The sequence below is a fragment of the Bos mutus genome, chromosome 16 (assembly GCF_027580195.1).
Source record: "Bos mutus isolate GX-2022 chromosome 16, NWIPB_WYAK_1.1, whole genome shotgun sequence".
In the NCBI taxonomy this organism is placed as follows: Eukaryota; Metazoa; Chordata; class Mammalia; order Artiodactyla; family Bovidae; genus Bos; species Bos mutus.
The window spans coordinates 6,557,782-6,585,252 of record NC_091632.1 but is presented as its reverse complement, the minus strand read 5'-3'; the positions used below and the strand labels follow the sequence as shown (position 1 = coordinate 6,585,252).

Sequence of the window (27,471 nt, the reverse complement as noted above, 5' to 3'; positions counted from 1 at the left end):
GGTTGCGGGCATCAGTGTCTTGTCTGTGGAGCCCCCTCCCCACACCCGTGAACCTGTGTTGATTTGTGCACGGGGGTGGGGCGCTGACCAGGCAGACAGGGACACCTGTCGGGTTGTCAGAACCCCTGCTGAGGACAGCAGGTGTGCACAGGCACACCCGGGCCCCTGACCAGAAACGGAATCTGTGCAAAGTGACTGGCCAGCGTGAGTGCCCCTGATCTCTCGGGAGCTTGCCCACGCCAGACTGCTGGGCCCCGTCGGCAGAGGCCTGGACTCCGAGGGCCCGGGGGAGGGCTTCATTTTCTGGATCTACTTCAGTGGTGATTGTTCTCCGGGCGGTCCTGGGACCCGGCTTCGGGAAGCAGCAGAAGGCACATGCCAGGGTGGCAGGGGGGCCCTCGCATGGAGGGGTCCTGGACTCAGGCTGTGCCTGGGAACCCTCCGGGCAGCTTCTAAACACAACAAGGGCTGACCACTATGCCACCCCTCCGCCGTCCTGCCTATGCGTCCTCTCTGCCGGTGGTCTGGGGTGGGGTCCCGGTGGGCGTTTACTTGAGAAGACCCGAAGCTTAGAGCTGTCTTCTAGAAATACAGCTAGGACAGAGAACCTCTCTAGAAGTTACCCCAAATGCATAATGTCTGCTGAAAACAGTGGAGATGGGCCTTCGTATCTCCCACCCTTCTTGGACTTCTGGGCTGGGAAGCGGGGAGGGAGGAGTCAGCAGCTGGGGACAAGGCTGGACCCCCACAGGGTGGGGGCTGGGTGAACTTCACCACTGGCCATTGAAGGGTGGTCCAGTCAGTTTTAAGGTGGAAACCAGTGGGGCTTTAGGTACCAGCTGAAGAAGTGGATCGAGGTCTGTTAAGCGGAGAGAACAGCTATGAAAACTCCGAATAATCCACGTGTTTTTCACCCGCCCTGTTTATTGTTTGGCTTCCCTGGTGGCTCAGACAGTAAAGCATCTGTCTGCAGTGTGGGAGACCTGGGTTTGATCCCTGGGTTGGGAAGATCCCCTGGAGAAGGAAATGGCAACCCACTCCAGTACTCTTGCCTGGAAAATCCCATGGACAGAGGAGCCTAGGAGGCTACAGCCCATGGGGTCCCAAAGAGTCGGACACGACTGAGCGCCTTGACTTTTGTTTGGTTATCCTCATCTGTTTCCTGGGCAGGATCATAGTAGAAACATGCAAAACCATCAGGGCCGTCAGCTTTTGTCCAGGATTCTCAGGGAGCTCAGTAATTTTAACTCTTGCTGTAACTCTGTGAAAAAAAAGTGTTATTACCTCTCTTTTGCAGAGGATAAAACTGAGGTTCAAAGAATCTAAGAAAATTGCTCAGCTAGAGAGTCCAAGGGGTGGGTCTACCTGCCTGCCGGTCAGAGACAGTAGCTGTCCACAAGAACACCCCCAGCATCAGGACCACACGTGGGGAGACAGACGCGCATACATCACACGTGCACGCACACAAAACGAGCTCCTGTTGGTTAAATGCATCGGATTAGCTTTTGTCTCGTTCGCTTTTATTTTAAAGGATATAAATACACGTATAATTTACATATACAAATAAAATCATGTTTGCTATTTTCTTTTCATTGTATCTTGTTTTCTAAATTGAATGTACATTCTATTGAAACTAGAATCTATTTTCTAAATTTAATTGTATTCTATTTTCCGAATTCTAAATTTGTTTCTTTTAATTATATTCTCTCTTCTAGATCATGTGCTATTTTAACTGTCGCCTTTTTTTCTTTCCCATTTCCCCATCTCCCTCCAACCTCACAGCCCTGCACCCATGCTTCTCATATGCGAGCAGCCAAACACACCTCCTTCTGTGTGTACTCGCCAGTGTCTCTTACCTTGATCCCCTGGGGTTCCCCTTGTCAAAGGCCCCCCAGGGAGACTTGCAGGCTGGAGGGACAAATTCCGGAATGACAGCCTGTGAATGTGACACTCCAGCTGACCGTTGGCCCCTGTAGCAGTTCTTCCAAATCCTGAAGAGCGTTTCCTCATTCTCGAACAGGAGCCTGGACTCTGGGTCGTCGAGGACGCCTCCTTTGGGCCCGCCTCCTCCAACTCTCTCCGTGTCCTCACGCAGCTGCTGCAGTGCCCAGACGTGGCGGCTGCTGCCGACGACGAGATGGTCAGGACCCTGGCCAACTGGTTCCAGCGAGAGGAGCCGGCCGTCGTGAAGCTGCTGCTGCGGGCAGTGGGGATCCTCTCGAGGCACGAGAGCACGGTGAGCTGGCCGCACCCGGGCTCCCGGATCTGCAGGCCTAGAGGGCCCAGGGGCGGATGGGGTGGACGCCCCTCACAGGGTTGGACCGAGGGAGTCCCCACGAAGCCAGCCCACTGAGGACAGGGCTAGGGAAAGAGCCCCTGCTGCTCTCACCGTCCTGGGAAAGAAGGGGAGGTTTCCCACAAGGGCCCCGGGTCGCCAACCTGCTGGGTCTCCTGGAGCCAGGCATCCTCACCAGGGATGAGGAGGCGGAGGGGAGGGTGCTGTGGGTTGGGCAGTGAGTGGTGTCTCCTCCCTCCCCGTGTGCAACACCCCCCGGGGAGGCTTCCCCTCTGCCGGCACATCCCCACCGGCACGCCCTTTGCTGGCACCCCTGCCACCACCCCCCGTTTGCCAGCACCTCTCTTTTCCTGAACCCCTCTTTGCCAGCACCCCCTCTCTGCCGGCACAGCCCCTGCTGGCACCCGGGTCCAGGGACATGAGGGGTGTGCCCCCCCAGCCTGTGTGTGGTGGGGGTGGGGGCAGCTCCCTAGCGGGTGGGACTGTCCCGGCGCCCATCCACAGGGGAAGCAGCTCCGTGCCCTGCAGCCCTACGTGCTCAGCTGCTGCTACTCTGTGGACGGCAGCATCGTAGCGGAGACCTTCCAGGTGCTCAGGGACCTGGTGGACCAGCTGCCCTGGCAGCACTCGGCCGCCTTCCTCATCCAGCTTGCGTTCACCCTCGCACCCTTCCTGGAGGAGGTGCGTCCCCCAAGGTCTGTCTCCCTACTGGGGCATCGTCTGTCCAGTAACGGGGTGGCCAGAACTGTCTCCGAGGCCCTCCGGCTAGACGGCGACGCCTGCGAAGGGGCTGACAGCCATGGCCCCCGGCCTGGGGATGGTCCAGAGGGCAGAGGGCAGTCGCAGTGGGGTCGTGATGACGGGGGCCCTGCGGACGGTGGGGGGCTCAGGGCCACCGTCTGGAAGGCGGGGCTCCACTGCCTGCCCCTCACGTGGGTGCACGTGTGTGTTCTCCCCCAGGAGTCCGAGCATCTGCGCCTGACAGCCTTTGAGATCTACGGGGCTCTCCTGGCCAAGGTTAGCAGGAGGGTCTTTGTCTTCCCCTTGAGGCACCAGGTCCTCAACCTGCTCATCCTGCTCGTACTCCACCTGGAGGATGCGAACGGCAGAATAGCTCAGGTGAGAGCCCACGGGGCGGAGGGGTGGGCGGCGCTAGCAGGATGTCAGTGAGCACTTGGCGAGGGGCTGAAGGGGCTGACCGGAAACGGGGTCCTGGGACGGGGAGGCACCCACTGGGGACAGAGACGGCTGGCCCAGGTTCTGGAGTGGGCAGGCTGGGCTCTGAGCCTAGCTGCTGAGAAGCGCGGTGGCCGGCCTGCTCACACCAGGCTCCTTCGCCCAGTGAGGCTCTCACGGGCACAGATCAGGACACCCAGGACCAGCTGGGGAGCTGGGACGTCCCCTTTGTGGGTGGGTCTGTCCCAGTCAGCTGGGCGGCCACCTTTCTGGAGGAGCCAACCTTGATGAGAGGAGTGACCCCCAGCCGGAGGATCCAGACCTCCGGGAAATCTCTGAGAGGCTGTTTTGGGGGCTTGGGGGCTTGGGGGCTGTGGGCTGGTGGGGTAGGTGAGGAGGTAGATCTCGCTGCGGTAACATAGCAACTGGAAAAATCACCATCATGATTTTTCAGCTTCCCATCAGTGGGAGGAAGGGTACAGGAACAGCCAAAGAACGGTCTGGCCTTCCTCCTGTCGGGGGGTCCCCTGGGTTCACTGAGTCCTGTCCCCGTAGGGCTGATCTCACTGTCACCTGTCTCCGCCCGCATGCCCTCGGGGTCTTGGCCCGGCCTGCACCCTGACTCCTCCGGCTGGGCTTCCCTGTCTCTCCAGATCGCCAGGCCCACACTCTGCCACCTGGCCACCTTGCTGGGCTGGTCAAAGCTCAGGGCGACTTTCGCTGAGAAAGACATATGGACCATCCTCAGTGCCCTGGTGGGTCGCGGCTCGCCGCCTGCTTTTGTGGGGGTGGCTGGGGCACCCAGATGTCGGGTTCCTCTCCCCGCGGCCACAGCGGTACAATAGCGAGCCCAGGGAAAGTGGGCCCCAGAGCCCGCGCAGTCTGGGGGGCCTTTGTGGAACAGGAGCTGCGGGCGGGGTGCGGATGTGGGGACTTCCCTGGGGGCTGACTTTGCGGGCCGGGGCGGGGCGTGGGCCGAGGGCGGGGCCGGGCGGAGCCAGGTGGGGTGTGAGGCGGGGCAGGGGCGTGGCGTGGGCCGAGTTGGGCGTGGACCGGGTGGTGGTGCCGGGGCAGGCCATGGGCGGGGCCAAGGCGTGGGCGGGGCTGGGCAGGTCCGTGGGGCGTGGCGGGGCCGGGTCGGGGGCGTGGCGTAGCGGGACAGGGGCATGGAGGGGCGGGGCCGGGCCGGGGGCATGGCGTGGCGTAGGCGGAGCCGGGCAGGGGAGTCAGCGGGGCGTGGGTGGGGCGGGGCGGGGTGGGCCAGGCCGGGCGGGTTTGGGGCTGCAGGAGCAGCGGCGCCTCTCCCGCAGCTGCAGCAGGAGGTGGGCCGAGCCCTCTGGTTCCTGAAGCAGAGCGTACAACTCTTCAGGAGCCCGCAGGTCCCCATCCGTCGGGCTGCCGTGTGGTTCGCAGGTACGGCGGGCCTCCCCTCTGCCCGGGGCGCCGTGTCCCCGTGCTGGGGACCTTAACACAGCCCAGGGAGCCAGGACAGCGGGCAGACAGCCTGGGGTAGTGACCGAGCAGGGCGGAGCGCTGTCCGCACCTGCCCCCTACCCAACCCCGCTGGGAGCCCCTGTCTGAGCTGGGCGGCCTTATCCCGCGAAACAAGCCGCGTCCTGGGAGGGCAGCTCAGAGACTGGAGTGGCCGGCTCCATCAACGTCCCCAAGGAAAGCACCGCCCAGCACAGGCGACGCCCCGTTTGTTCGAGACCCTTCAGAGAAGCGGGGAAGTCATCCTGGTTTCAAGGAGAAAGTCAGGACCCGAGGTCGGGTGTGGGAGGGACAGACAGAGAGCGGGCATGGGGACTGTTTGGGGAAGAGGCTCAGAGCAGGTGCAGCGGGGTCCCCTGGTCCTCTGTGGGCCAGTGAGGCGCTCCGTGCCCCCTGCAGGCCAGATCATCCAGACCCTGGGCGCTGAGGAGGCCAGGGAGATGGACGAGGTCCACGCAGGTCAGTGCAAGCCTGCGCCTGCTGCCTGTCCCTCAGACGTGGTTGCGGGGGCTCAGAAATTAGGGCAAGTGGGCTCACAGCAGTCACCATCGGGGGGCGTTGACGGGGAGGCTTGTCATTTGGGGGCACACGGGGACTCCTGGAGCCTTCTTTCTGCCTGGGCGGCTGCCCCGTATCCCCCACCCCTCCACCTCCCCTTCCCTCTCCCAAGCCTGCAACCCTGCCTGGCGGGCTTCCATGGTGCCAGCGAGTCCCGGCTGCAGCCGCAGCCCGGAGGCCTAGGCTCCCCCGGCGCCCTGGGGAGAGGAGGGCGGAGCCAAGCCGGGGGAAGTGGGTAGGACCCCCCTGGGCTGGTCCTGGACTGGACGAGCCCCAGCCACGCCTCTCGGAGCCCCGCAGTGCGCGGTCCCAGGCCCGGAAATACGCTGGCTCCCCCTCCACAAGCTGCTGGCCCCCCGGCCCACCGCCCTCCCCTTCCTGCACAGCGCCCACCCGCCCCCATGAGCCCCGCACCCCCAGGCCCTCTTGCTCAGCCCGTGTGTCTGTCACAGCCCTGAGGCACATGCGGGCAGACCTGGACCCCACGGTCAGCTGCCTCGCCACGCAGACCTCCTACATCCTGGAGGCCAAGGAAAAGACGTGGGTCACCAGCTCCACCTCCTGCTTCTGCCCCAGGAGGCTGCGGAAGGCCTACTTCTGAGCCTGCGGCTCATCAGACGAGACTGCGGCAGTGGAGACCATGGCCTGGCTTCTGAGCCCTGCTCTAGACGAGGGGTGTCCCTGCAGAGCTTCTGTAATAAAAGGAGAAAGCGGAGACTTCCAGCTGGGGCGTTGCTTTGTCTTCTCTGGAGCCCACTCCCACCCACTCCCCGTCCTGCGGGTCTAGGCGGCTCTCCCCGCCCTGCCCGCACCGCCCAGGGCCTGGCTGCCAGGGCGAGGGGGCTCTGTGAGCATCAGCTTGAACTACTGATGGGAAAGCTGGAGGAAAGCGATGATGGGATTCAGGGGGTGTGGGCAGGGCTCCTGGCTATAGGCAACGGCAGCCTCCCTGGTTGATTTAAGCAGGAGGACAGCTTATGGGAGGGTGTGAGTCAGCTCCTGAAACATCCCGGGAGGCCAGAGAGCTGGACACTGTGCTCCGGACCCAGGGCGACTCCACAGAATGCCACCCTGCTGTCCTTGACCCAGCCAGACCAGCCTGGTGACAGCACTCAGGTCTGGATCCTGAAAGCCTGTTCCTCCTGCCACCCGAGAGGTCAGCCGGGTGAGCACCCGCCGTCTCCCGCTGCTCCTGCTGGAACCGGCCCTGACAGGGACCATCCCACTGTCCCTAGAACAGCTCTGTGTCCACACGGGGTCCCTGGCTGTTCCCACCATCTCTGCCTGCTCTTGCCAAGGAAGCAGAGGTGCTCCTGTTACCCCCAAGCTCAATCAGCTGGCCCTGGACAGAGCTCTAAGCGCCCCATGGCCTCTGTGACCTGTACCTGAACCCCCAGGGACACACGGAGCACCCACACTTCCCTCTCAGCGGTGACAGTGCTCCCCCACCTTGTCTGAGCCTGGGCAGCGGCTGGAGTCTCTGACATGATGACCTCAGAGGCAGAGCTAAAGCCCGCACTAACTGTGGCACCGGCCAGAAGCCTCTTCTGCCCACGGCCTTTGTCACCAGCTGGCACTGGGGGCCTCACCGGTCGCACTCCTTGCAGGTGGAGGTGTGAGGGGAACCCCACAAGACTCGGGGAGCATGCGCCGTCCCAAAGCGCCTCTGAGGTCACTGCTTTGCGACAAGCAGAGTCGGAGGGTGGATCTTATTCAAACCCACCAGCAGGTCGCGCGCACTGGTATAGGACCTGCTTCAGGGACCACCAGTCCCCTAGCCTTGGGCACGCCAAGTGAAGGGGCCCTGTGGGCAGAGACCAGCGGGGCAGGAAACAGACTCTAAGGCCCTCTTGTCCCGGGATGGTCTAGACCAAGTCTGTTGGCTTCTGGGCCTCACTTCCCTTCATTTGTAAATTGAGAGGGTTGGAAAAAATGATTTTTAAGATGCCACTTAGCCCTGGCAATGAATGTGTTCGTGCTTAGTTGCTAAGTCATGTCTAACTCTTTGTGACCCCGTGAGCCATAGGCTGCAGATTCTGCCTATGGGATTCTCCAGGTAAGAATACTATGGAGTGGGTTGCCATTTCCTCCTCCAGGGGATCTTCTCGACCCAGGGATTGAACTCGCATCTCCTGCATTGACAGATGGGTTCTTTTTACCTGGGCTTGTATCAGATTTTGAGAGGTGACGCTTGTTTGGGAAAGCCACCTGGTAACTTACATCCCACACAGAATTTCTCTTCTTGAGACTCGCTTATTTCCCAAGTTTTCTATAACAAGCAGTTATTACTCTTACAATCTGGAGAGAAGAATCCCACATGAAAGGAATAAAAAGGGCCGTCACTTGGTTGGCTGTTCCTGCCTCCCACCCCTAAGTGCCTTGGCATCTTGAAGACTTGAGTTTGGAAAAACCATCTTTTGTGGCCAGCGTCTGGCTGCAATTGGCTCCAGGCCTCTGACAAGTTCAGCAGCGCCGGGGCCACCTCTTCTGGTTTCGCCCACACCCTGCTTGGCTGGCCCGAAGCTGGCGACACCTAGTCACCACCTCCTGCGTGTCAGTGGCTCTGTCCCCAAGGACAGATCCTATGTGAAAGACGGTCTGTGGGGACCAAGAATGGGGTGAGACTGGGTGGGAGGTGGCCTGGGTGCGACTCCATCAACCAGCTAGGAGCCAGCGCTACCCCCCAGGGTGGGGAGGCTCCCCACCCGCCCTCACCCCAGGGCTGGGGGCATACGTCTCTATCAGTGGCTCAGGGTTCCCCCCCGCTTGCCAGGCCCCTTCTGCCTGAGGACCAGAAGCCTCCCAGGGGTGACCTCTTTCTGACCACAGCATCTTTGCCTCCTGCAGACACACGGCCCCGCCACCAGCCCATCACCAGCTGTGGGTCTGGATCAGCGGCAGGGCCTGTGCAGGCTGACAGCACAGCTTGGATTTGTATTTGCAAAACAAAGCAAAGAGACACCCTTGTCTTAATACAAACATCAGAAAGGAAAGCTTTGAGATAGCGCGGGAGTGCAGAAGCTGCAGACGGGCCCCAGCCTCCCTGCCCGCGTGCCTGGGGTGGTGGGGGTTGGTGTGGTGATGTGTGGTTTTCAAAAGGGAAAGGTAGGTTTAGATGGTTTGTTCCATCTCATCATGCCACCCTCCAAGATGGCTATTATTTCTTTCTTTCTTCATTTGTTCCCATGCTCACTCTTTAAATGTTTGCTCAGCATCTGTGGCTGCAAGCCACCAAGAGGGAATACAGACAGAAACCAACTGAAGTCAGTACCCTTCCCCCCAAAGAGGGTAAATTTTGTGGTCTGGGAATTACATCTCAATAAAACTATTACTGAAATGTTTTCATTAGAGCTGAGCCTGACAAAGTAGAGAACCGTACCCAGAGCGGGGGCAGGGCAGCGGTGGGGGGTGAGGGGCGGGCATGGACTCGGGAGTACACAGCGTCCTGGGCTACACGAGCATCACTGATGCCTGGGGAACCCTGGTGACAGACAGGACCTGGTGAGCTCCAGGCTCGGGGGCACCTCCGTTTTACAGGAACAACTATGCCTTCCAGGGTGACGAGCATGTTACAGGGTTGTTGGGCATCTCATAGACTTTTTTACGTTAAAAATAGGGCTTTCAGTTCAAAATAATGGGGCTTGGTAACTCTTGACTTCCTATTTTTAAAAGATGTTTGCTCCTTGGAAGAAAAGCTATGACCAACCTAGACAGCATATTAAAAAGCAGAGACATCACTTTGCCAACAAAGGTTGTCTAGTCAAAGCTATGGTTTTTCCAGTGTTCATGTATGGATGTGAGAGTTGGACTCTAAAGAAAGCTGAGTGCTGAAGAATTGATGCTTTCGAACTGTGGTGTTAGAGAAGACTCTTGAGAGTCCCTTGGACCTCATGGAGATCCAACCAGTCCATCCTAAAGGAAATCAGTCCTGAATATTCATTGGAAGGACTGATGCTGAAGCTGCAACTCCAGTACTTTGGCCATCTGATGCAAAGAACTGACTCATTTGAAAAGACCTTGATGCTGGGAAAGACTGAAGGCAGGAGAAAGGGACAGAGGATGAGATGGTTGGATGGCATCACCGACTCAATGGGCATGAGTCTGAGTAAACTCTGGGAGTTGGTGATGGACAGGAAGGCCTGGCATGCTGCAGTCCATGGGGTCGCAGAGTCAGACATGACTGAGCGACTGAACTAACTGAATGGGACTTAGAGGCAGAACCCGGTGTCTTGGTGGTTAAGAATCTGCTTGCCAATGCGGGAGAGGCAAGATACTTGGATTCGATCAATGGGTCAGAAGATTCCCTGGAGAAGGAAATGGCAACCCATTCCAGTGTTCTTGCCTGGACAATCCCCATGGACAGAGGAGCCTGGCGGGCTGCAGTCCATGGGGTTGCAGAGTCAGACACGGCCGAGCATAAGTGCAGCTACACAGAGGCAGAGCACAGAGGAGCTTTAAGGTAGTTGGGGGGAGAAAAGGGAAGATGAGACTGAGAAGCCCTGATCTGGAGGCCAACATCAGGCCCCAGGGAGCCGTTCTCGAACCTGATCGTTTGTCTCTGTCTCATCCTCATTCCATCTGGGTGTGGGGTCACCTTCCACCCCAGGCACAGGATGAGGGCCAGCCCTGCCTGCTCCTCAGAGCCAGACGCCGGCAAGCCACCTCCTCTCTGAGACTCTTCTCACTTCAGAAAGCGCCAACAGTGCCCGTCACACAGGTCATGACCGTCCGATGGACGACGCCGGGAACAGTGTCGGGAATGGAGCGGGCACCGTTCTGAAGCACACGGCCCCGCTCCAGCTCCATGCCTGTCCCAGGAGGGGGTCCAGGGAGGCTTGGGGGGGTGGTAGCTCCCTCGGTGGGCCCCCAGCCCACCACATGTGCGGCAACCCTCATGCTGGGCCCGGCCCAGAGGCCAGGCCCCCGCCCCAACCTGGGGAATGACCACCCGCTCAATGTTCGTGGCCCTCAGCGTCACACCACGGACAACGACCATTCGAGTTTTATTCACGACAGCTTCTTCGAACACTCACATCCTGTCTGGGAACAGAAATGTACAGCATGAGCTTAAATAACTTTCATACACTATGTACAGTCATTGGCCAGCGTACAAAACATACATACACCTGTGCGACCACCCAGCGGAGGAGCTGAGCCAAACACAGCCCCGCGCCCTGGCAGGGGATGGCTAGAAAAGAGCTGGTGGGCGGGGCAGGGGTCTTCTCTGACCCTTGGCTCCCCCGCAGGGCCCTCGGGACAGGTGTTCAGAGGGCTGGGCCAGGGAGCTGCGGGGGCCGGAGTGCCCTCTGAGCTCCAGGGGTGGTGGGGGAGGAGAGCAAAGATGCTTCAGAAGTGAGAACTTTCCCGCGGGCTCTGTGCCTGTGCATCAGAAGGCAGGGGAGGGCCTGAGAGCAGGAGAGGAGGGCTCCTGGGGAGAAGCGGCCGAGCCCTGGCTCTGGAGCCCGGCCGGGAGGCCATGCCCAGCTGAGCTCGGCACTGTTTCCTGTGCTGGAGGAGGGGAGCAAAGGGACGGAGGAGCTGGCTTTGGGCCACTTTGGTGGGAAGGAGCTCTAGGCTCCGGCACTGCGGGTGAGGCGAGGCTCAAAGACCAGGGGGTGTGCCCGCACGCGGCCCAGACCAATTCAGAGGACTCCGGCAGCCTGGGAAAACCCCCCCACCCCCAACCGCGAAGGGCAGGAGAGGCCAGGAATCCCTGACTTCACAGCGGCCGCCTGGGGCGCCTCCCTGGCTGGGCGGCACAGGGAGGCCTTTGTGCTTCAATCCACGGGCAGGCAGCAGGGCCGGACCCCTGCACCCACAGGCGGCCCTTCCCAAACGGCGGCTCCCCGACGGCCTCATGGGCTCGGTCGAGCCCGCCTCGGCTCTCAGCCTCCCTCCCGCCGGCAAGCTCCGGACGTGACGCCAGGAGTGCCTGGGGGCTTCTGGCCGCTTCGGAGGAGCCAGCCCCACTGACAGAAGAGACGCTGGCCTGAGGATGCAGAGAGCCGAGGTCTGGGCCCAGGACCGGGCTGAGAAGGCCAGAAGATGGCCCAGTTCAGGGAGCTCGCCAACCAGCTGCTAAAGCTGTTCCAGGGCTCGGCCCGGGGGGGTGGGGGGGGCGAGGATCCAAGTCAGGAGGGCTGGGGTCAGGCATTCAAAGATTCAGGACATGGTGGGGAAGAGGGTGCCACTCCGGGGCCCAGCCCTCCAACGCTGCCTGCCTGCAGGGCCAGCCTCAAGCCTTGGGGTGGTTCAGAGGGGCAGCACTGCAGGATGAGCCCTGGGAGGGGGAAAGGCCTCAGCGCCCCCCGGGGCGGGATCTCCCGCGGGCTTGCCCAGGTCGCGGGCTGCTGGCCCTGCCTTGTGCTCTCATCTCAACCACTTTGTGCTTCCACATCTAGAAAGCTTGTGCAGGGAGGGGTACGGGGCCCCCACTGGGCACCCTGACAACCCCGACAGGGTGTGCCGACTTCAGAGCTCCGGGGCACGGGTGGGAACTGCTTCCGAGACCCCAGAGTCAGGGCTTCCCGCCAGGACAGCAGAGCCAGCCCGCCATGAGGTAGCGGACTCGTCGGCAACAGCGGGATGCCGAGCACCTCTAGTGGGCAAACGGCCCCCCTCGAGCAAGGACAGGCTTGCAGCCATGGTCCAGGCCCCAGGCGAGGGCAGCCAGTCTTTTGTATTTCTACAGTCTGTAAACAGTCATGAGTATTCTCACATACAGGTCGCAAGGTTGAGCTTTCTGTTGAGCAGGTAGATGGAGGGGCGGGGCTGGGGATAGACGGAGGGGCGGCTTCTCAGCGGGGAACGGGGCTCCCAGTGCCCCTGGGGGGGCCCAGCAGGAGGCGCTTCCGGTCCTGAAGGTGCTGTCCCAGCTCTGCACAGGTCCCTCTGCATAACTTCTCCCCGACGTCTGCCCTGAGTCCAGCTGGGGCCGCTCACGGCGGGATGGCTTTCTTAGCTGGGGAGCAGCTCTGCGCAGCAGGGCAAGGCCCTGTCCTCCTTCCCTCCTCCCCGAGTGTCGCGTGGGGAAGGGTGCGGAGGGCTGCCTCCCGAAGCCCCAAAGGTCACCGTGTTCTCTGGACAGAGCTGGGGCTCCCAGCCCCCCAGACTGAGGCCAGGAAGCACAAGGCCAGGTTAGAGTCAGAAAAATGCGTGGAAAAGGAAAAGAGGAACATCTCAGGAGTGGGGGTGAGGGGGGGTGGGGGGTGGGGGTGTGTGCCCAGCCCCCAGGAAAGAGCAGCTTGGCAGACTCGGCCTCACTGCTGGCCCCTCGGGGCCAGGAGGCCCCGGGCGCTGCCAGGCTCAGGGGGGATGTGCAGGGGTGGGGGTGGGGGCGGGGCACACGTCCGAGCCCCTTCCTGGTGGATGGTCTTCTGAGCTGCTTCTGTGTGGCCTGCGTGGGGCTTGGGGAGTGGGGGCTGGGGGCGGGAGGCCCCATGGGCGAGGAGACCCCTGTGGGCGCGGCTGGTGTAAGGCTGCACGGGTGGGCGCCGGGCCCCACGGAGGAAGGCACGGAGGCGCCCAGTGGCTGGGGGAGGGGTCCCGAGAGCAGCCCCCCGCTGAGGTGAGGCCAGGCCCGGGCTGCAGAGCCCCTGGGGCACCGCCCTGCTCTGCAGAGCACGCAGAGATTCCACCCGACAGCTGCGGGAATGAACATGTGGGGAGGAACTTCAAGTCAGTTTTCCAGGAGGCAACAGCAAAAGTAAAAATAAAAAAACAACATAAATAACCGAAGCATTCTGACAGTCTCCCCAAAGGAATCTTTCCAGCAGCTCCACTGAGACTGTCAGAAAGGGACCCAAGGAATCGCGGGGTCTAAGGGGAGCGGCCCCTGGTGGCCGAGGGCAGAGGTCAGCTGCAGGGCTAGCTGCCCGCACCTGGTTTGCACGGTTACCTGAGGGCTGTCTTTCTGGGCTCAGAGGCAGGTGCAGTGGCTGGGCCAGGGGGCGGAGGGGAGGCCTGGTCGGCGGGGTTCGCCTCACCGCTCCGACAGGAGTCCCCTGGGCCAAAGGCTGGAAGAAGAGGGTGGCCAGCTGGGCAACAGAATTCGGGGCCAGGAGGAGGGAGAAATAGGGGGAATCGCCCTTTGGCTTCACAGCTTGATTTCCTCCCCGACTGCCCATGCCCAAGAGGTGGTGGATTCGGGGGACAGTATCTCGTGGGAAGGCTGGGGGTGGGGGCAGGAAGGGCCACGCCCATCGGCCACACCCTCTGTCCCCTCCTGTGTCCAGGCCGCTGGGCCAAGGGGTAGGCGTCCTCTGACCTCACTGCTAGTGGGGGCCGCTGGGCAGGCGCCGGGCACTCCAGAACTTCACGGTCAGGTCACTGGGTAGAGTGAGAGAGGGCAGTCAATTCTTGCTGTGGGCCAGGCCGGCCACCCCCGCATGAAGGACGGGCTGGAGTCCCCACATCTCCAGGTGTGGCCAGGACCCAGGGCCAGGTGTCACCCAGGGCAAAGGTGGCTGCGGGGGGGTAGGAGGTGGGCGCTGGGCAGGGAGAGGGGCCTGTGGCCATCGAAGCCCAACGGGAGGCTCTCCTGTTGCTATTGTGATCTGTCCTGTCTGGGCCTGAAGGCCCCCCTCTGCTCTCTGCCACCTGGCACCCCTCTCCTGGGGGTCTGTGCCCCGTCCATGCTCGGAAGGAAGGAAGGGGGGCGGGTGTGGCAATCTCGGGCAGGCAGGGTATGGGGCTAGAGAAAACCAATCTCATACCGTTAAGAAGCAGCTCAGATCGAAGTGGAGAAAGAGGAGAGAGGAGAGAGGGGAGGGTGAGAGAGGAGATGAGGGAGGGGGAGACGGGGGGAGGGGAGTGGGGTCAGGGCATGGTGGTGGCGCGGCCCTTTATGGCCAGGACTCGGCGCGGGAGGCAGGGGGTGAGTCCAGGGACGTAATTCCACAACTTTACCCGGCAGTCACTGTCGGGCAGGAAGGGGGAGGCGGAGAGAAGAGACAGGTCGGAACAGGAAGGAGAAAGAAGAGGCCGTCTGAGCGGCTGCCCGTGGGACAGGGCTAGGCATCCCTGGACGGGGTCAGTGCTGGGGCGGGGCTGGGCATCCCTGGATGGGGTCAGTGCTGGGGCGGGGCTGGGCAGCCCTGGATGGGACCAGCGCTGGGGCGGGGGCTGGGTGCTCCAGGGGCTGAGGAACGGGAGGCAAGCGGGTGGTCCTGGCTGGGGCCCAGCACGCCCAGCCCCACCCCTGGGCGGTGCCCTGGGAAGGAAGGCAGGGGGCAGGGTGCTGTGGGGTCTGCACTGGGGGCTGGGCCCACGCCCGCCCGCCTGCCCAGGAGAGGCTGGGAGCAAGAGTGGAGTGCCCCCCTGCCTGGCACCCACCTGGAGGCGGTGAAAATATGCCTGCTGTTGGTACAGATGGCGTTGATGGGGCTGTCGTGGCCTTTGATCTCGCCGATGGGTGTGAAGTTGTCCACGTTCCAGACCTTGACAACGCCCGCACGGCAGGCGCTCAGCAGCATGGGGCGGCCCGGAACGAAGGCCAGGGCGCACACCCAGTCCTTGTGTGCCGTGGGGATTTGCTAGGGAAGGAGCGAGCCGTAAGGGTGGGCAGTGGGGACCCCGTCCCGGGGACGCTGGAGTCCCCTGGTGGGCGGGGGGCAGGCAGCATCGCAGGGCCCAGGAGCCAGGCTCTGCAAGGCCTGGAGATGGGCCCTTCAGCCCCCTTCCCGGGCTCGAACCTGAGGCCCCGCACCACTGAAGAGGCCCCGCACGACCTCAGAAGGGTTGGAGGAAAAGGGGGTAACTGGTCAGACGGGGCTGAGAGCAGATCCTTCCTTAGAGGGCCTGCCTGAGGAGGGTGGGGGGCTCTGGAGAGGGTGCTTGGGGCACCAGGGGAAGAGGGTGCAGACTGAGCAGGCGTGGGGGGCTCTGGCTCTGGGTGCAAGGGCCACAAGCCCTCCCCGGGGCCAGCCTCTCCCTCCCTCAGCACCTGCACGAGCTCCTGGTGCTCCAGGTCCCACTTCTTGACGCCATTGTCCCGGGAGCCACTGAACAGGACGTCCCCCTGGATGGCCAGACACTCGATGCCGTCGTAGTGCGGGGGCTCGAAGTTGTGGGTGGGCCCGATGGTGCCCGTCACGCCCTCGCCCAGCTCGAACATCTGCAGAAGAAGGGCTGGAGGGAGTCCCGGGCCACCCCCCCACACCCGCAGCCACTTCTGCGGGCCAGCTCGAGGTCCCCCAGGCTGGCACTCAGGGTGAAGAGGGGCTCCTGGGGGATGGGGACTGGGGGCAGGGAGACTGACTCAACATGGGTCTGGGGGGTGAGTCTCCTATTAAGGTTTTTTACTTTTTAATAAACAAATGTAGTTCTACTTGCACTTGAAATATTCATCACAAGCCCTCCACCCTGTCTATCTTCTGCTTCTCAGTCTCTGAGTCACCCTGCTCCCAGCCCTACGGGTTTTCCCACCATTTACAAAATCACGCTGCCATCTCCCTCCTGCACAGACCTTGCTCCCTGGGAGGGACTGTTCAGTATAAAGCCCCAGGAGTCACATTATTTTTCGTTGAGTCCCAAGGCAGTGGAGGGGGAGGCCAAGGTGGGGAGCGCAGGAGAGGGCCCATCCCCCGAACCCAGCTCCAAGGTCAAGGCCGTCTCGGTACCTTAACGTAGTGGTCCTTGGAGCCGGTCACCACCAGGTCACGCTGGCCGGTGGTCTGGGCGGCCGTCAGGCACATCACAGGGCCAATGTGGCCAGTCAGCTTGGCAATAGGCTGGAACCTGCAGGGCGGAGATGCCCAGCTTGGGGGGATGAACCGGGGGGACCCTGGGGTGGGACAGGGGTCGGCTCCGGGTGAACATGCTGGCCAGGGTCCTGGGGGCTGGGGGAACAGTGAGGTCCTGCCGCCCAGGGGTCACCTGCCTGCCTCCCGCCCTCCCCGGGCCCCCCACCTGCTGAGCTCCCAGACGCGGACGGCGTTCCCCGAGGCGGCGTAGAGCATGCTGCCCGCGGGGCTGAGGGCGATCTGGTTGATCTGGTGCTCCCCCTGCCCGCTGGTCACTGTGCGGGTGGACGCGGCCGCGCAGGCGTCCCCCGAGACCACCTGGCCCGAGGATCTGCATGCGAGGGAGAGAGGCAGAGTCGGGGGTGCGCCCGCCGGGCGGGCCGGGCCCTGGCTCCCACCCCAGCCCTGACAGCCTGGCGGGGGGAACTCACGTGAGCGTCCGGACACACTTGGCCGAGTCTCGGATGTCCCACACCTTGATGTAGGAGGCGGACACGGAGAACACGAGCCCCGAGTGTCTGCAGTACTTGATGGAGACCACGTTGTTGGGGTGGCCCTTCAGAGCCGCGATCTCCTGCCCCGTTACCAGGTTCCACATCTTACAGCTGCGATCTAAGGGGAAGTGGGGACTGCCGCGTCACATCCCCACACCCCACAGGGCCGCCAAGGCTCGAGGTGTCCAGGGACTCCCAGAGGAGGCGCTCTGGATCTGGGGGGCCAACGTGGGCTCACGCCTGCTCCTGACAGGGGCCCAGCGGGCACTGCGGAGGAGCCGGGCCTACAGCAAAGCTCGACACATGCCACCCACTGACCAGTGAGCCACCAAGGGCAAGCAAACCTCGGGAAAAACCCTGGGCTCAGCTGCCTCGCCTGGACTCGCAGCTCTCCCTCCTGCCATGCAGGTCTGTGGGTGTAACACAGCTGCTTTCTGCTGGCAGGCAATCTTTTCAAGTGCCGGGGCGGGTGTGGAGGAGGGTGCTGACGTGAATGATGCTGACACACTTCCGGGCATTCCGGAGGCAGGCATGGGTAGAGCCCCCGGGGCCAGCTAGGAGGGGAGGCCCGGGGTGGGGAGCCCTGAGCCCTGACAGGAGCAGGTTCCCATCTCCTTGGCCGCAGTCTCGGGCAGAGGGAGCAGGCAGCTGGGAGACCCTGAGCCCACGGGGCCGGCCTGGGTCCCACCCACCTTTGGAGCCCGTGAAGAGCAGCTCATCCGTGGCATCCACGCAGAGCACAGGCTTGGTATGGCCCTCAGCCATGGAGACACACTGCAGCGGGGCCGTCCTGGCGCCCTTGGCTCCTCCGACCGGGGTGATGATGCCCCTTCCCGGGAGAGAGGGAGAGAGGCGCCCGTCAGCCCGGGGCTGCGGCCAGGCTGAGAGAGGCTCCCGGGTACGGGGCACGCGCAGGGGCTCTGGGGCCCCGGGCACCGGCCCCGGAGTCCGAGAGTCATGAAGGCAAGGGCCTGTGGTGTGGCTTCTCAGTCGCCATGCTGAACACTTCCGGGGAGCCAGACCAGCCGGGCTTGGCCAGGGGTCACAACAGCGGGGCCCTGCCCGCAGGAAGACCCCTCCGACCCTGCCTGATCCAGAACCCGAGGCACAGACACCCCCAGGCCGGAGCTGGGCGGGAGAGGCCCCAGAGCTGGAGGGCTCCTTTGCCACCTCAGTGACCACAGGGAGGGTGGGGGGTGTGCTGACGGGGGGCACACAGGCTGCCCGGCCCTTGCAGAGATGGATGTGTGTGCAGGTGTGCACACACACCTGGTGGGACCAGCGTGATCAGGTCGGTGACTGCCATTCGCACAGCCTGCTCAGCACCATGGGAAGGACGCCCTGGCCCCTCTGTGAGTAGCTACACTGGGCTGAAGCGACCCTGCCTGCCCGCAAGCCGACGGAGGCCTGTCCTGAGTGGGACCGGGGACCTGGCTACACCCCAGCCTCCGGAGGCCCTGAGGAGGAAGAGCTTGTTCTCAGCTGGGGTCTCTGGGAACAGGCCCCCAGCCCAGATGCGTGCACGTCTGAAAGCCTGTCTGTCCTCTCCAAAGAGAGCACCCCCGCAATGGGGACGCTGTGGCCAAGAGCATCCGGCGGGACCCACGTCCTGCCCTGCCTGCAGCTGTGACAAAGCCCCAGGTTCTGCCAGCCCACCCTGAGGACAGCAGTCAACCAGGCCTGGCCTCCCTAGGCGTCACACACACATGAACAGCTCCTCACCCTACCCCAGCTCGCTGCTTCTGTTTTGGCCCAGCTGCGTGGCCAGGGAAGGAACCCCAGGCAGCCAGCTTACAGGAAGACCGCACAGTAAAAGCATAACCCTCCTTCCAGGAGCGAATTCTGGGGGGCGGGTTACAGAAGCATCCCCCCCAGGTGGGAGGTGTAGGGGAGCCTTAGCCCCGGGGAGGGGGGCCCTTTCCCAGCAGGGGCTCAGGCCCACCGGGTCCGGGGACCTGCTCTGCCGTGGGGGGCTGCACAGAGCTGGCTGGGGGACAGTCTCCTGGTATGCCTAGTCCTCGGGCCAGGAGATCTGGGCAGGGGCACTCCTGGCTCAGGGCCAAGGTCACGAGCGAGCCCCTGACCCAGCGGATAAGGTCCGACCCCTCTAGCACCACCAGGCTTTTCTCGGGGGGTCCAGCGCCCCAGGCTCCCGTGCCCGCCCCTGCCACCCAGTGACAAGGCGCCAGCAGCCACGCCCTCCCCGAGCCCTCAGCTCCAGCCTGGCACAGTCAGAGGCCACGAAGCACCCAAGAAGGAGGAGCCGGGGTAAGAAGGCAGGAGGGGGTCTGGGGGAGTCACGGAGGGGAGGGGCCGCATGCTGAGGCCAGGGTGTTGGGGGTGGATAAGAGGGAGCAGTGAGCCATTCTGTGTGTACCTCAGGACCTCCGACAAAGAGGAGTCGCTGTCATCAGACCTGGGGGCAGAAAATTAGCTGGATTAGGGGGGAGGGGACACACACGAGGGAGCGAGCGGCAGCAGCGTGGGGCGGTCAGAGCGGTTATTCTCCAGGGGAGCGGGAGGAGAGGAGGGGGGCTGCTGAGGGCAGCGGGGAGGGGGCCGGCCTGGCGGCCGGGGGTGCCCCAGCTAACAGGGTGGGGGTGGGGAGGGGCCTTGGGGAGACAGGCCTCGCTGGTCCCAGGCTCTTGGCTGCCTCACAAGCTGGGGACCCCTTGCTCCCCGGAGCAACGTGGTGACTGCTCTCACCCTGCCCAGGAGCTGCCCTCTCCCAGCAGGGACCTGCTGACCCCCAAACCCGCTGTCCCCGGGAGCCTGGACAGTGCTCGGGAGCTGGCTCTGTACACATGTGGGCCCGACACCAGGCCCACCAGGCAGGACAGGACAGGCTGGGATGCCAGACCTACCCAGAGCTGCTGAAAAGGACCTGTGACTGTCAAGGTGTGGGGCTTCCTGCCCTGGATGATGTGGAGGTGTCTGGCTGGTGGGGGGGCACCCCGGCTGGTGGGGGGGCACCCTGGATGGTATGTGCGGCTCCCTGACTCGTGTGGGGGTGCCCTGGCTATTATGTGGGGGGCGCACTGGCTGATGTGGGGGCACCTTGGCTGGTGTGGGGTCACCCAAGCTGGTATGTGGGGTTACCCTGGATGGAATGTGGGGGGCACCTCACTGGCAGGGGCACCCTGGCTGGTATGTGTAGCTCCCTGACTCATGTAGGGGTGCCTTGGCTGTTATGTGAGGTCAAACTGACTGGTGTGGGTGGCACCCTGGTTGGTGTGGGTGGCACTCTGCTGGGTGTGAGGGTGCCCTGGCTGGCACAGGGGCATCCTGGTTGGTGTGTGCAGTTCCCTGGTTTTTGTGGTGGGGGGGTGCCCTGGCTGTTACAGCAGGGAGACACCCTGTCTGGTATGTGGGGGGCACCCTGGCTGGCGTGCTGGTGCCTTCCTTCCACAAGGGGAGACAAAATGGGTCAGGAGAGGAGCAGTATTTTGACCCAGGAAGGGGCATTTCTGTGGGGAGGCGTGGATGCAGGCAAGGACTACACTTGATAGCCTGGGCTCCCCTAGAGGACAGCAGCCCCCCCTCCACCATCTAAGAGGACAGAGAAGCCAAGAGGAGACCACTGGGGCTGCAGAGTTTGGGGGTTCCTTGGAGTATTGAGGGCATAGAGGAGAGCATGGGAGGTCCAGGCCTCCCCCTTCCCCAAGGCAGATCCCCACGTGTCAAGATAACCCTCTTTATAATACAGGGAAGACGGTCCTCACGGCTGGTTCACAGCTCAGTGGAGTCGCGAGTGTGCAAGCAGGGTGCAGCTTAGGGGCCATCACACTGGGAGGTGAGCATCCAGCAGGGGTGGTCAGCGGCGGGCGCTGACCCCTCCGTGTGACCATAACAGGGTCTCCTTCTGTGGGGACAGTCCCCAAGGGGCCCGAGCATGAGCGGTGGGGAGGGGGCACGACTGAAGCTGGGGGAAGGAGCCTCAGAAGAATTGGAGGCACAAGGGACAGGCGAGCAGTTCTGAGGAGGCCCCCGGGGTGCACGGCCACAGCCCCATGGCCTCCTTCCTGCCTTCTCCCGCGGCCCCCGAACACTCGGGGACGGGAGGGGCCCACGCTCAGCACGGAGTGAGACCAGCACGGTGTGTGCAGGGTCTCCTGCTCCCCGCACGCCCGTGGGAGGGCCTACCTGCAGAGCCCTGGCCTGGCCCCCGCCCCGCCCCGCCTCCTCGCCCCGCCCACAGACTCCTCGCCCCGCCCCCCCGCCCACAGACTCCTCGCCCCGCCCCCCCCCCCAGACTCCTCGCCCCGCCCCACCCCATCACCCCGCCCCGCCCCAGACTCCTCGCCCCGCCCCACCCCATCACCCCGCCCCGCCCCCAGACTCCTCGCCCCGCCCCGGCCCCGCCTCGCCCTCAGAATCTTCCCCTCGCCCCACCACCAGACTCCTCGCTCTGCCCCCGGCTCCGCCTCCACCCCACCGCAGACTCCTCACCCCTACCCCGCCCCTCCGACTCCTCTCCCCGCCCCCGCCCTTACTTGTCCAACGCGGACCCTTGGCTCTGGTTACTGGTGAGACGAGAGAAGACATTTCGGTCGTTGCGGGGCCGGGTGGGAGGGGACGAGGGGGGCGTGAACCCCACGTCTGTGGACCTGGCAGGCGAGTAGGACAGAGTACCGCCGTCAGGACCCGCACCGTCGCCCGTGGGCCACCTGCCCCACCTTCCACCTGGTGGCCACCTGGTTCCGAGTCTGGGAATCCCTTGCTTATCACGGCGCGTGTGTCAGCCCCGAACAAGATCTGCGGGCCTCCCCCATCATTTGCAGACACGAGGCCCCAAGCGCACACGTCCCCAGCTGCGGTCAGAAGAGGCGGCCCTGCCCTCCTCACCCTGCACACAAGTGTCCTTTCCAGTCTATGTCGTGTCATGCTTCTCATAAATCTGTGCTCTTGCTGGTGATGTCACTGATTAAAATGGCCCCAGAGCTGCTGCAGGGCAGTCTGGTGTGCGGAGTTCAAGGAAGCTGGGGCGTGATTGATGGAGAAAGCCCGTTAGATGAGCTTTCCTTCAGGCCTGAGCTCTATAGAGGGCTGCTGGCCCCGAGTTCAGGGCTAATGAAAGTTTAGTTGCTCAGTCATGTCCGATTCTTTGCGACCTCATGGACTGTAGCCTACCAGGCGCCTCTGTCCACAGGGATTTTGCAGGCTAGAGTACTGGAGTGGATTGCCATTGCCTTCTCCAGAGGATCTTCCTGACCCAGGGAAAATGAGTCAGTGGTATATATTAGATAAAGTGTCTTTCAGCAGAAACCCATGCTGGGGTAATGGAAACGCTGTGGCCTGATGCCCTCAAGTACTCCGCCCTATACTTTGCAGGAACAACGGCTCGGGAATCACTAAGTCGGGTTCACAGTGAGGTGACGATACAACACCCAAGACCTCTCTCTTCGGAAGGTGGTCAAGTGCGGCCCATCCTCCCTCCCTCTGGAGAGTCCAGCCTGCACCCCACCACCCAACCCCACGGCGGCTCCAGTGTGTTGACTCTGTCACGGGGGCGGGATGGTTTCTGGGGTCCCCCAGGTGCACGGATGTCCTGCAGCTCCTCCCACCAAAGACCACGGGGTAGAGGGCGCAGAGTGGGGGCTGGACCAGACAGAGGGACCGGAGCACGTCTTCCTCCCCTCAAGGCAGGTGCACGAGGTCACCCTGCCCTCCACTGCTTCACAAGTGACCGCGGAGGCCGCCAACCATCTCAGAGAATTAGGACGGCCCAGAGAGGCCTCCAAGCAACCTGCAGAAGCCCTGGGGGCCCCAGGAGTGGCTGAGCAGTTGGGGATCCTACACTGTCCTGTGCCCCTTCCCCTTCCTGGACTCTCCTTATTCTCTCACACTCCCCCCACAGGACAAGACCTCTGAGGCCCCCCAAGGACCCATGGCCCTGAGAGGGGCTAAGGCATACTGGTCCCGTGACCAGTCCAGGCTCCTGTGAAGCCGTCCACACCGAGCTCACAGCAGTCGGCAGTTTTTAGCCTTGGCCTTGGCCACCACCTCAGGCGCTCACGGAGATTGTTTCCTGAGCTGCAGCCGACAAAGCGGGGAAGGGGCCACGGTGTCGGGGGGTGCGGACGAAAGTGTGTATGACAGGACTGGACCCTGCTGCAGGGTGGGAGCATGCCCTCACCTCATGGGCTGCCCACGGTCGTAGGACTTCCTCCGGGTCAGAGGGGACGTCTCCGCACCGCGAGACTGTCGGGGGCTGGAACACAGGGCCCAGTGAGGCCCGAAGCCACCTCCCAGCACCCCCTGCCCCCACCGCTCGCTTCCTCCTTACAAAGTACTCCCTCTGGTGGGCAGGCTGATGGTCCGCGAGACCTTGTCCCGGTAGTAGGGGTCTCGAACCGAGAAGCCCACGCCATCCTCTTTGATCTCCACAAGGGAGGCCAGGGACTTGGTGATGTTCTTGGTGGAGACGTCCAGCGGGGGGCCCAGGCACTCAGCTGACACAGCCTTCATCTGGGCGGACAGCTTGGGCTCGCCCTGTGACAGGAAGGGTTGGGTGGACCCACCTGCCCGGACATGATGGTGCAGGAGTGGGAGGAGGGGGAATTCCACAGGGCAGAAGTTGTTGCCAGCCAGAGGCAGAGGAGTGGACAGAAGGGCCCGGCAGACTTCACCCAGGCACGTCTCCCGGGGTGTCTGGAGAAGCCGAACTAACAGGACCGCCCTTCCTGCCCTAGACTTTGCAAGCAGAACTGCCCAGGTGGACCAGTGTCCCCGGCTCTTCGGTGCACCCAGAGGCTGCGCTCACATCTCTGTTCCCGGGTCCCAGCGCTCTGCCTTCCCTCTCTAACGCATCCCGCTGGGGGTTCAGTCTAGCCTAGAAACTATTCCCTGACTTCAGACCTGCGTGCACAGTGAGTGGACATCTGGGGCGAGGCTCTGATCAGAGCTGGAGGCAGTCTGGTGAGGAAGAGGGGGATTTCTGAAGGTGGGGCCTTGGGCTGTGGTGACGTCACTCCACCCGCTTTAGAAGGAAGGGGCTGTCACAAACCCAGGCACCCCCCCCCGCCCCCTGTTCCAGCTGAGACTCTTCTTGGCTCCCATACCCCAACTGGAGACAGTATTGGGTGGGGGCTGGGGGTGGGGGCCGTGCCACAGGAAGGCGGGGACCAGGCTGTGGGGAGCAGCCTGTCCACCTGCCAGTGGGGCTCACCTTGAACTTGAAGTCATCGTGGCTGGTGGAGCCTTTCATGGTGAACGACTGGGAGAAGCTAAGGGAGAAGCCGATGAGGGTCAGGGTGCTGACAGCTGGGATTCTGGCTCCTGGGGACTTAGACTCGTCAGCCCAGAGCTCAGCTCAGCTCAGCCAACACAGAGCTCGGCCCAGCCCGGGGCACGTGCTCCCTTCTGACTTGGAAACTCACCTCCCCTCAGAGAACTCGGACACCTCCTCGTCCGTGCTGGCGTAGCCATTCTCTGTGGGGGAGGAGGGAGCCAGGGGTGAGACCCCAACCAAAGGAGTGCGGGGAGGGTGGCCTCCCTCCCACTGTTACTCGGGGGTCAGACTGGGGCTTCTGGGGAGCTGGGGAAGTGAGGGTCTCCGGGGTGGGAGGGAGGGAGCCCCGGGTGTCTGGTGGTCCTGGGGGGCCCGTACCCTGCTGCACGTTGTGGATGAGGGCCTGCAGCTCAGGGTGGGCCTCGGCCTTCTCCCGCAGGGCGTCCAGGAGCACGTGGTTCTGGGAGGAGCCCGCTATGTCTGTCTGCCGCAGCCGCCCCTCCAGCAGCCGGATCTGTGCCTCCTTCTGTGCCACCTGCAGCCCCTGAGGGTGGGCAGAGAGGCCTGGGGTCACCCTTCCCAGCCTGGGGCCATGGGGACCCCCATCACTGCCCTCCCAGCATCTGCACCTTACGAGAGCCCCGAGGGCTCCCAGCTCTCACCCTGCACCCGTCACAGGCCCAAGACGCACCCCGGACCCTTGGCTTCCCCCACATCCACGCTGGGGGCACGCTCCCTGTGTGGCCTGTAGAGTGTCCCCAGACGCAAACGCAGACGTAGCTCCAGGACCTCAGAAGGGGACTCGTTTGGAAATGAGGGGCTTTAAGAGATGACAGGGCTTCCCAGGTGGCGCTAGTGGGAAAGGACCAGCCTGCCAGTGCAGGAGGTATAAAAGACACAGGTTCGATCCCTAAGATCCCAGGAGGAGGGCATGGCTACCCACTCCAGTACTCTTGCGGGGAGAATCCCACGGCAGAGGAGCCTGGCCGACACGACTGAAGCGACTTAGCACACGAGCACAAAAGAGACGGTTACGTTAAAATGAAGTCCCTGCAGGGCCCTAATCCCCACGACTGGTATCCTCATAGGAGATCAGGACACAGACACACAGAGGGGCGACCACAGGAGGGGGAAGGCAATGCCTGCAAGCCATGGAGACAGGCCCCGAGGAAGCCAGCCCCGCCCGCACCTCATCTCTGGCCTCCAGCCACCAGGACTGGGAGGGATGAAGGTGTGCATTTAGGCCCCCGACCATGATGCTGGTCACAACAGCCCAGCAGAGGAACACCCTCCCGAGAGCAGAGCTGAGAGAGCTCCCTAGGGGCAGGGAGGGTGGAGGAGGGCAGCCTCTTGCCCTGTCTGGAGGTGCCCCGCAGGCACAGCCCCAGGGGAAGGAAGCCACCCCACAGCCTGGGCCCTGTTGGAGCGGGCATGGGCGCTGAGACACACCTGCTGTTCCAGCACCAATCCCACCCCTGGGAGGAGCATGTCCATCTGTCTGCTCCTGCTGCCCCGCCACACACACACAGACACGGACACACATGGACAAACAGAGACAGACACACAGACACAGACACACACACAGAGACACACACACACAGAGACACACACAAAATGACACACACACAGACACAGACATGCACACAGACACACAGACACACACACATAGAGACACATACACACAGACACACAGAGACACATACACAGACACACAGACACAGACACACACACAGACACACACATACACATAGACACGGACACACACAGACACACACAGACACATACACAGACACATAGACACACACACAGACATGGACACAGACAGACACACACACACAGAGACACACACACAGACATGGACACAGACAGACACACAGACACACAGACATGGACAAAGACACACACACAGACACAGACATGCACACAGACACAGAGACACACACACAGACACACACATAGACACATAGACACGGATACACACAGACACACAGAGACACACACACAGACACACAGACACGGACACAGACACACACACACAGACACACACACAGACATAGACATGGACACAGACACACAGACACACACACACAGAGACACACACACACACACACACACAGACACACACACACAGACACACAGAGACACAGAGACACACACATAGACACAGACATGGACACAGACACACACACAGACACAGACACACAGAGACACACACAAAATGACACACACACGGACATGGACACACAGAGACACACACACAGACACACACATACACATAGACACGGACACACACAGACACACAGAGACACACATAGGCAGACACACACATGGACACACAGACACAGACACACATACAGAGAGACATGGACACACACAGACAAACAGAGAGAGACACACAGACACACACAAAGACACAGACATGGACACAGACACAGAGACACACACAGACACACACATACACAGAGACACAGACACACAGACACACAGAGACACAGACACAGACAAACACACGGACACACACACTGAGAGACACACACAGGCAGACACACACACATACACACACATACACACAGACACACACAGACACAGACACTGACATGGACACACACACACACACATGGACACAGACAGACACACACACAGACACGGACACACACAAACACACACACAGATATGCACATACAAAGACATACACACAGACACGCGCGCACACACAGACACACAGAGACACACACACACGCACAGACATGGACACAGACAGACACACAGAGACATACACACAGACACACACAGAGACACACACACACACAGACACAGACACACACACCCACAGACACGGACACAGACACACAGAGAGACACACACAGACACACACACACAGATACACACAGACACACACAGGCAGACACACACACAGATACACACAGACACGGACACAGACACACAGAGACACACACAGAGACACACACACAGAGACACATAGACACACACACACATACACGGACACAGACACAGACACACAGAGAGACACACACAGAGACACCCAGACACACACCGAGACACACACACACAGACACACACACAGACACACAGATACACATAGACACACACACACAGATACGCAGACACACAGACAGACACACACACACAAGCTGCTGTCTCCCCCTCCATAGTCTCAGGCCCTGCTGTGTGCGGCGACCACACCAAGCCCCTGGCCACATTGCCTCATTAAAGCTGCACGGCCAGCCATCACCCCCACTTTTCAGCGTCCCCTCGTGAGTGACGCAGCTGGGCAGCCAGCCGTGAGCGTTCCAGCCCAGGGCAGGCTCCGCAGGCGCCCGTCCACCTGGAGGCCAGCGGCCCGCCCACCTTATCAATGGACGCCTTGAGGAAGTTGTCCAGCAGGAGGCGGGCTTCAGCCAGGGAGCAGGAGCTGATGACCACCGACGTGTCCGTGGAGTCCAGCTCCTCCTGGGTGGGGAG

General features: G+C 62.2%; 2 protein-coding genes across 2 annotated transcripts in view; one reads left to right on the top strand and one right to left on the bottom strand.

The window, feature by feature from the left end:
* The first annotated feature begins 477 nt into the window (after positions 1–477).
* LOC138991248 (maestro heat-like repeat-containing protein family member 7) lies at positions 478–6,165 on the top strand. The gene is made up of 8 exons (XM_070384844.1): positions 478–529; positions 1,977–2,236; positions 2,801–2,977; positions 3,257–3,415; positions 4,126–4,227; positions 4,783–4,885; positions 5,363–5,422; positions 5,974–6,165. Exons 1-8 carry the CDS (start codon positions 478–480, stop codon positions 6,120–6,122), a joined length of 1,062 nt encoding a protein of 353 aa, XP_070240945.1. The 3' UTR covers positions 6,123–6,165.
* A 7,547-nt stretch (positions 6,166–13,712) lies between these two features.
* The window catches only part of KIF21B (kinesin family member 21B), a 40,843-nt gene continuing 27,084 nt past the window's right edge, over positions 13,713–27,471 (bottom strand). Inside the window, 15 exon segments of the mRNA XM_070384659.1 lie at positions 13,713–13,849; positions 14,855–15,054; positions 15,465–15,635; positions 16,141–16,258; positions 16,430–16,594; positions 16,695–16,875; positions 17,450–17,586; positions 19,135–19,173; positions 21,251–21,364; positions 22,894–22,968; positions 23,044–23,249; positions 23,926–23,983; positions 24,137–24,188; positions 24,367–24,532; positions 27,358–27,459. Coding sequence (XP_070240760.1) covers positions 13,795–13,849; positions 14,855–15,054; positions 15,465–15,635; positions 16,141–16,258; positions 16,430–16,594; positions 16,695–16,875; positions 17,450–17,586; positions 19,135–19,173; positions 21,251–21,364; positions 22,894–22,968; positions 23,044–23,249; positions 23,926–23,983; positions 24,137–24,188; positions 24,367–24,532; positions 27,358–27,459 — 1,839 coding nt within the window. The 3' untranslated portion in view covers positions 13,713–13,794.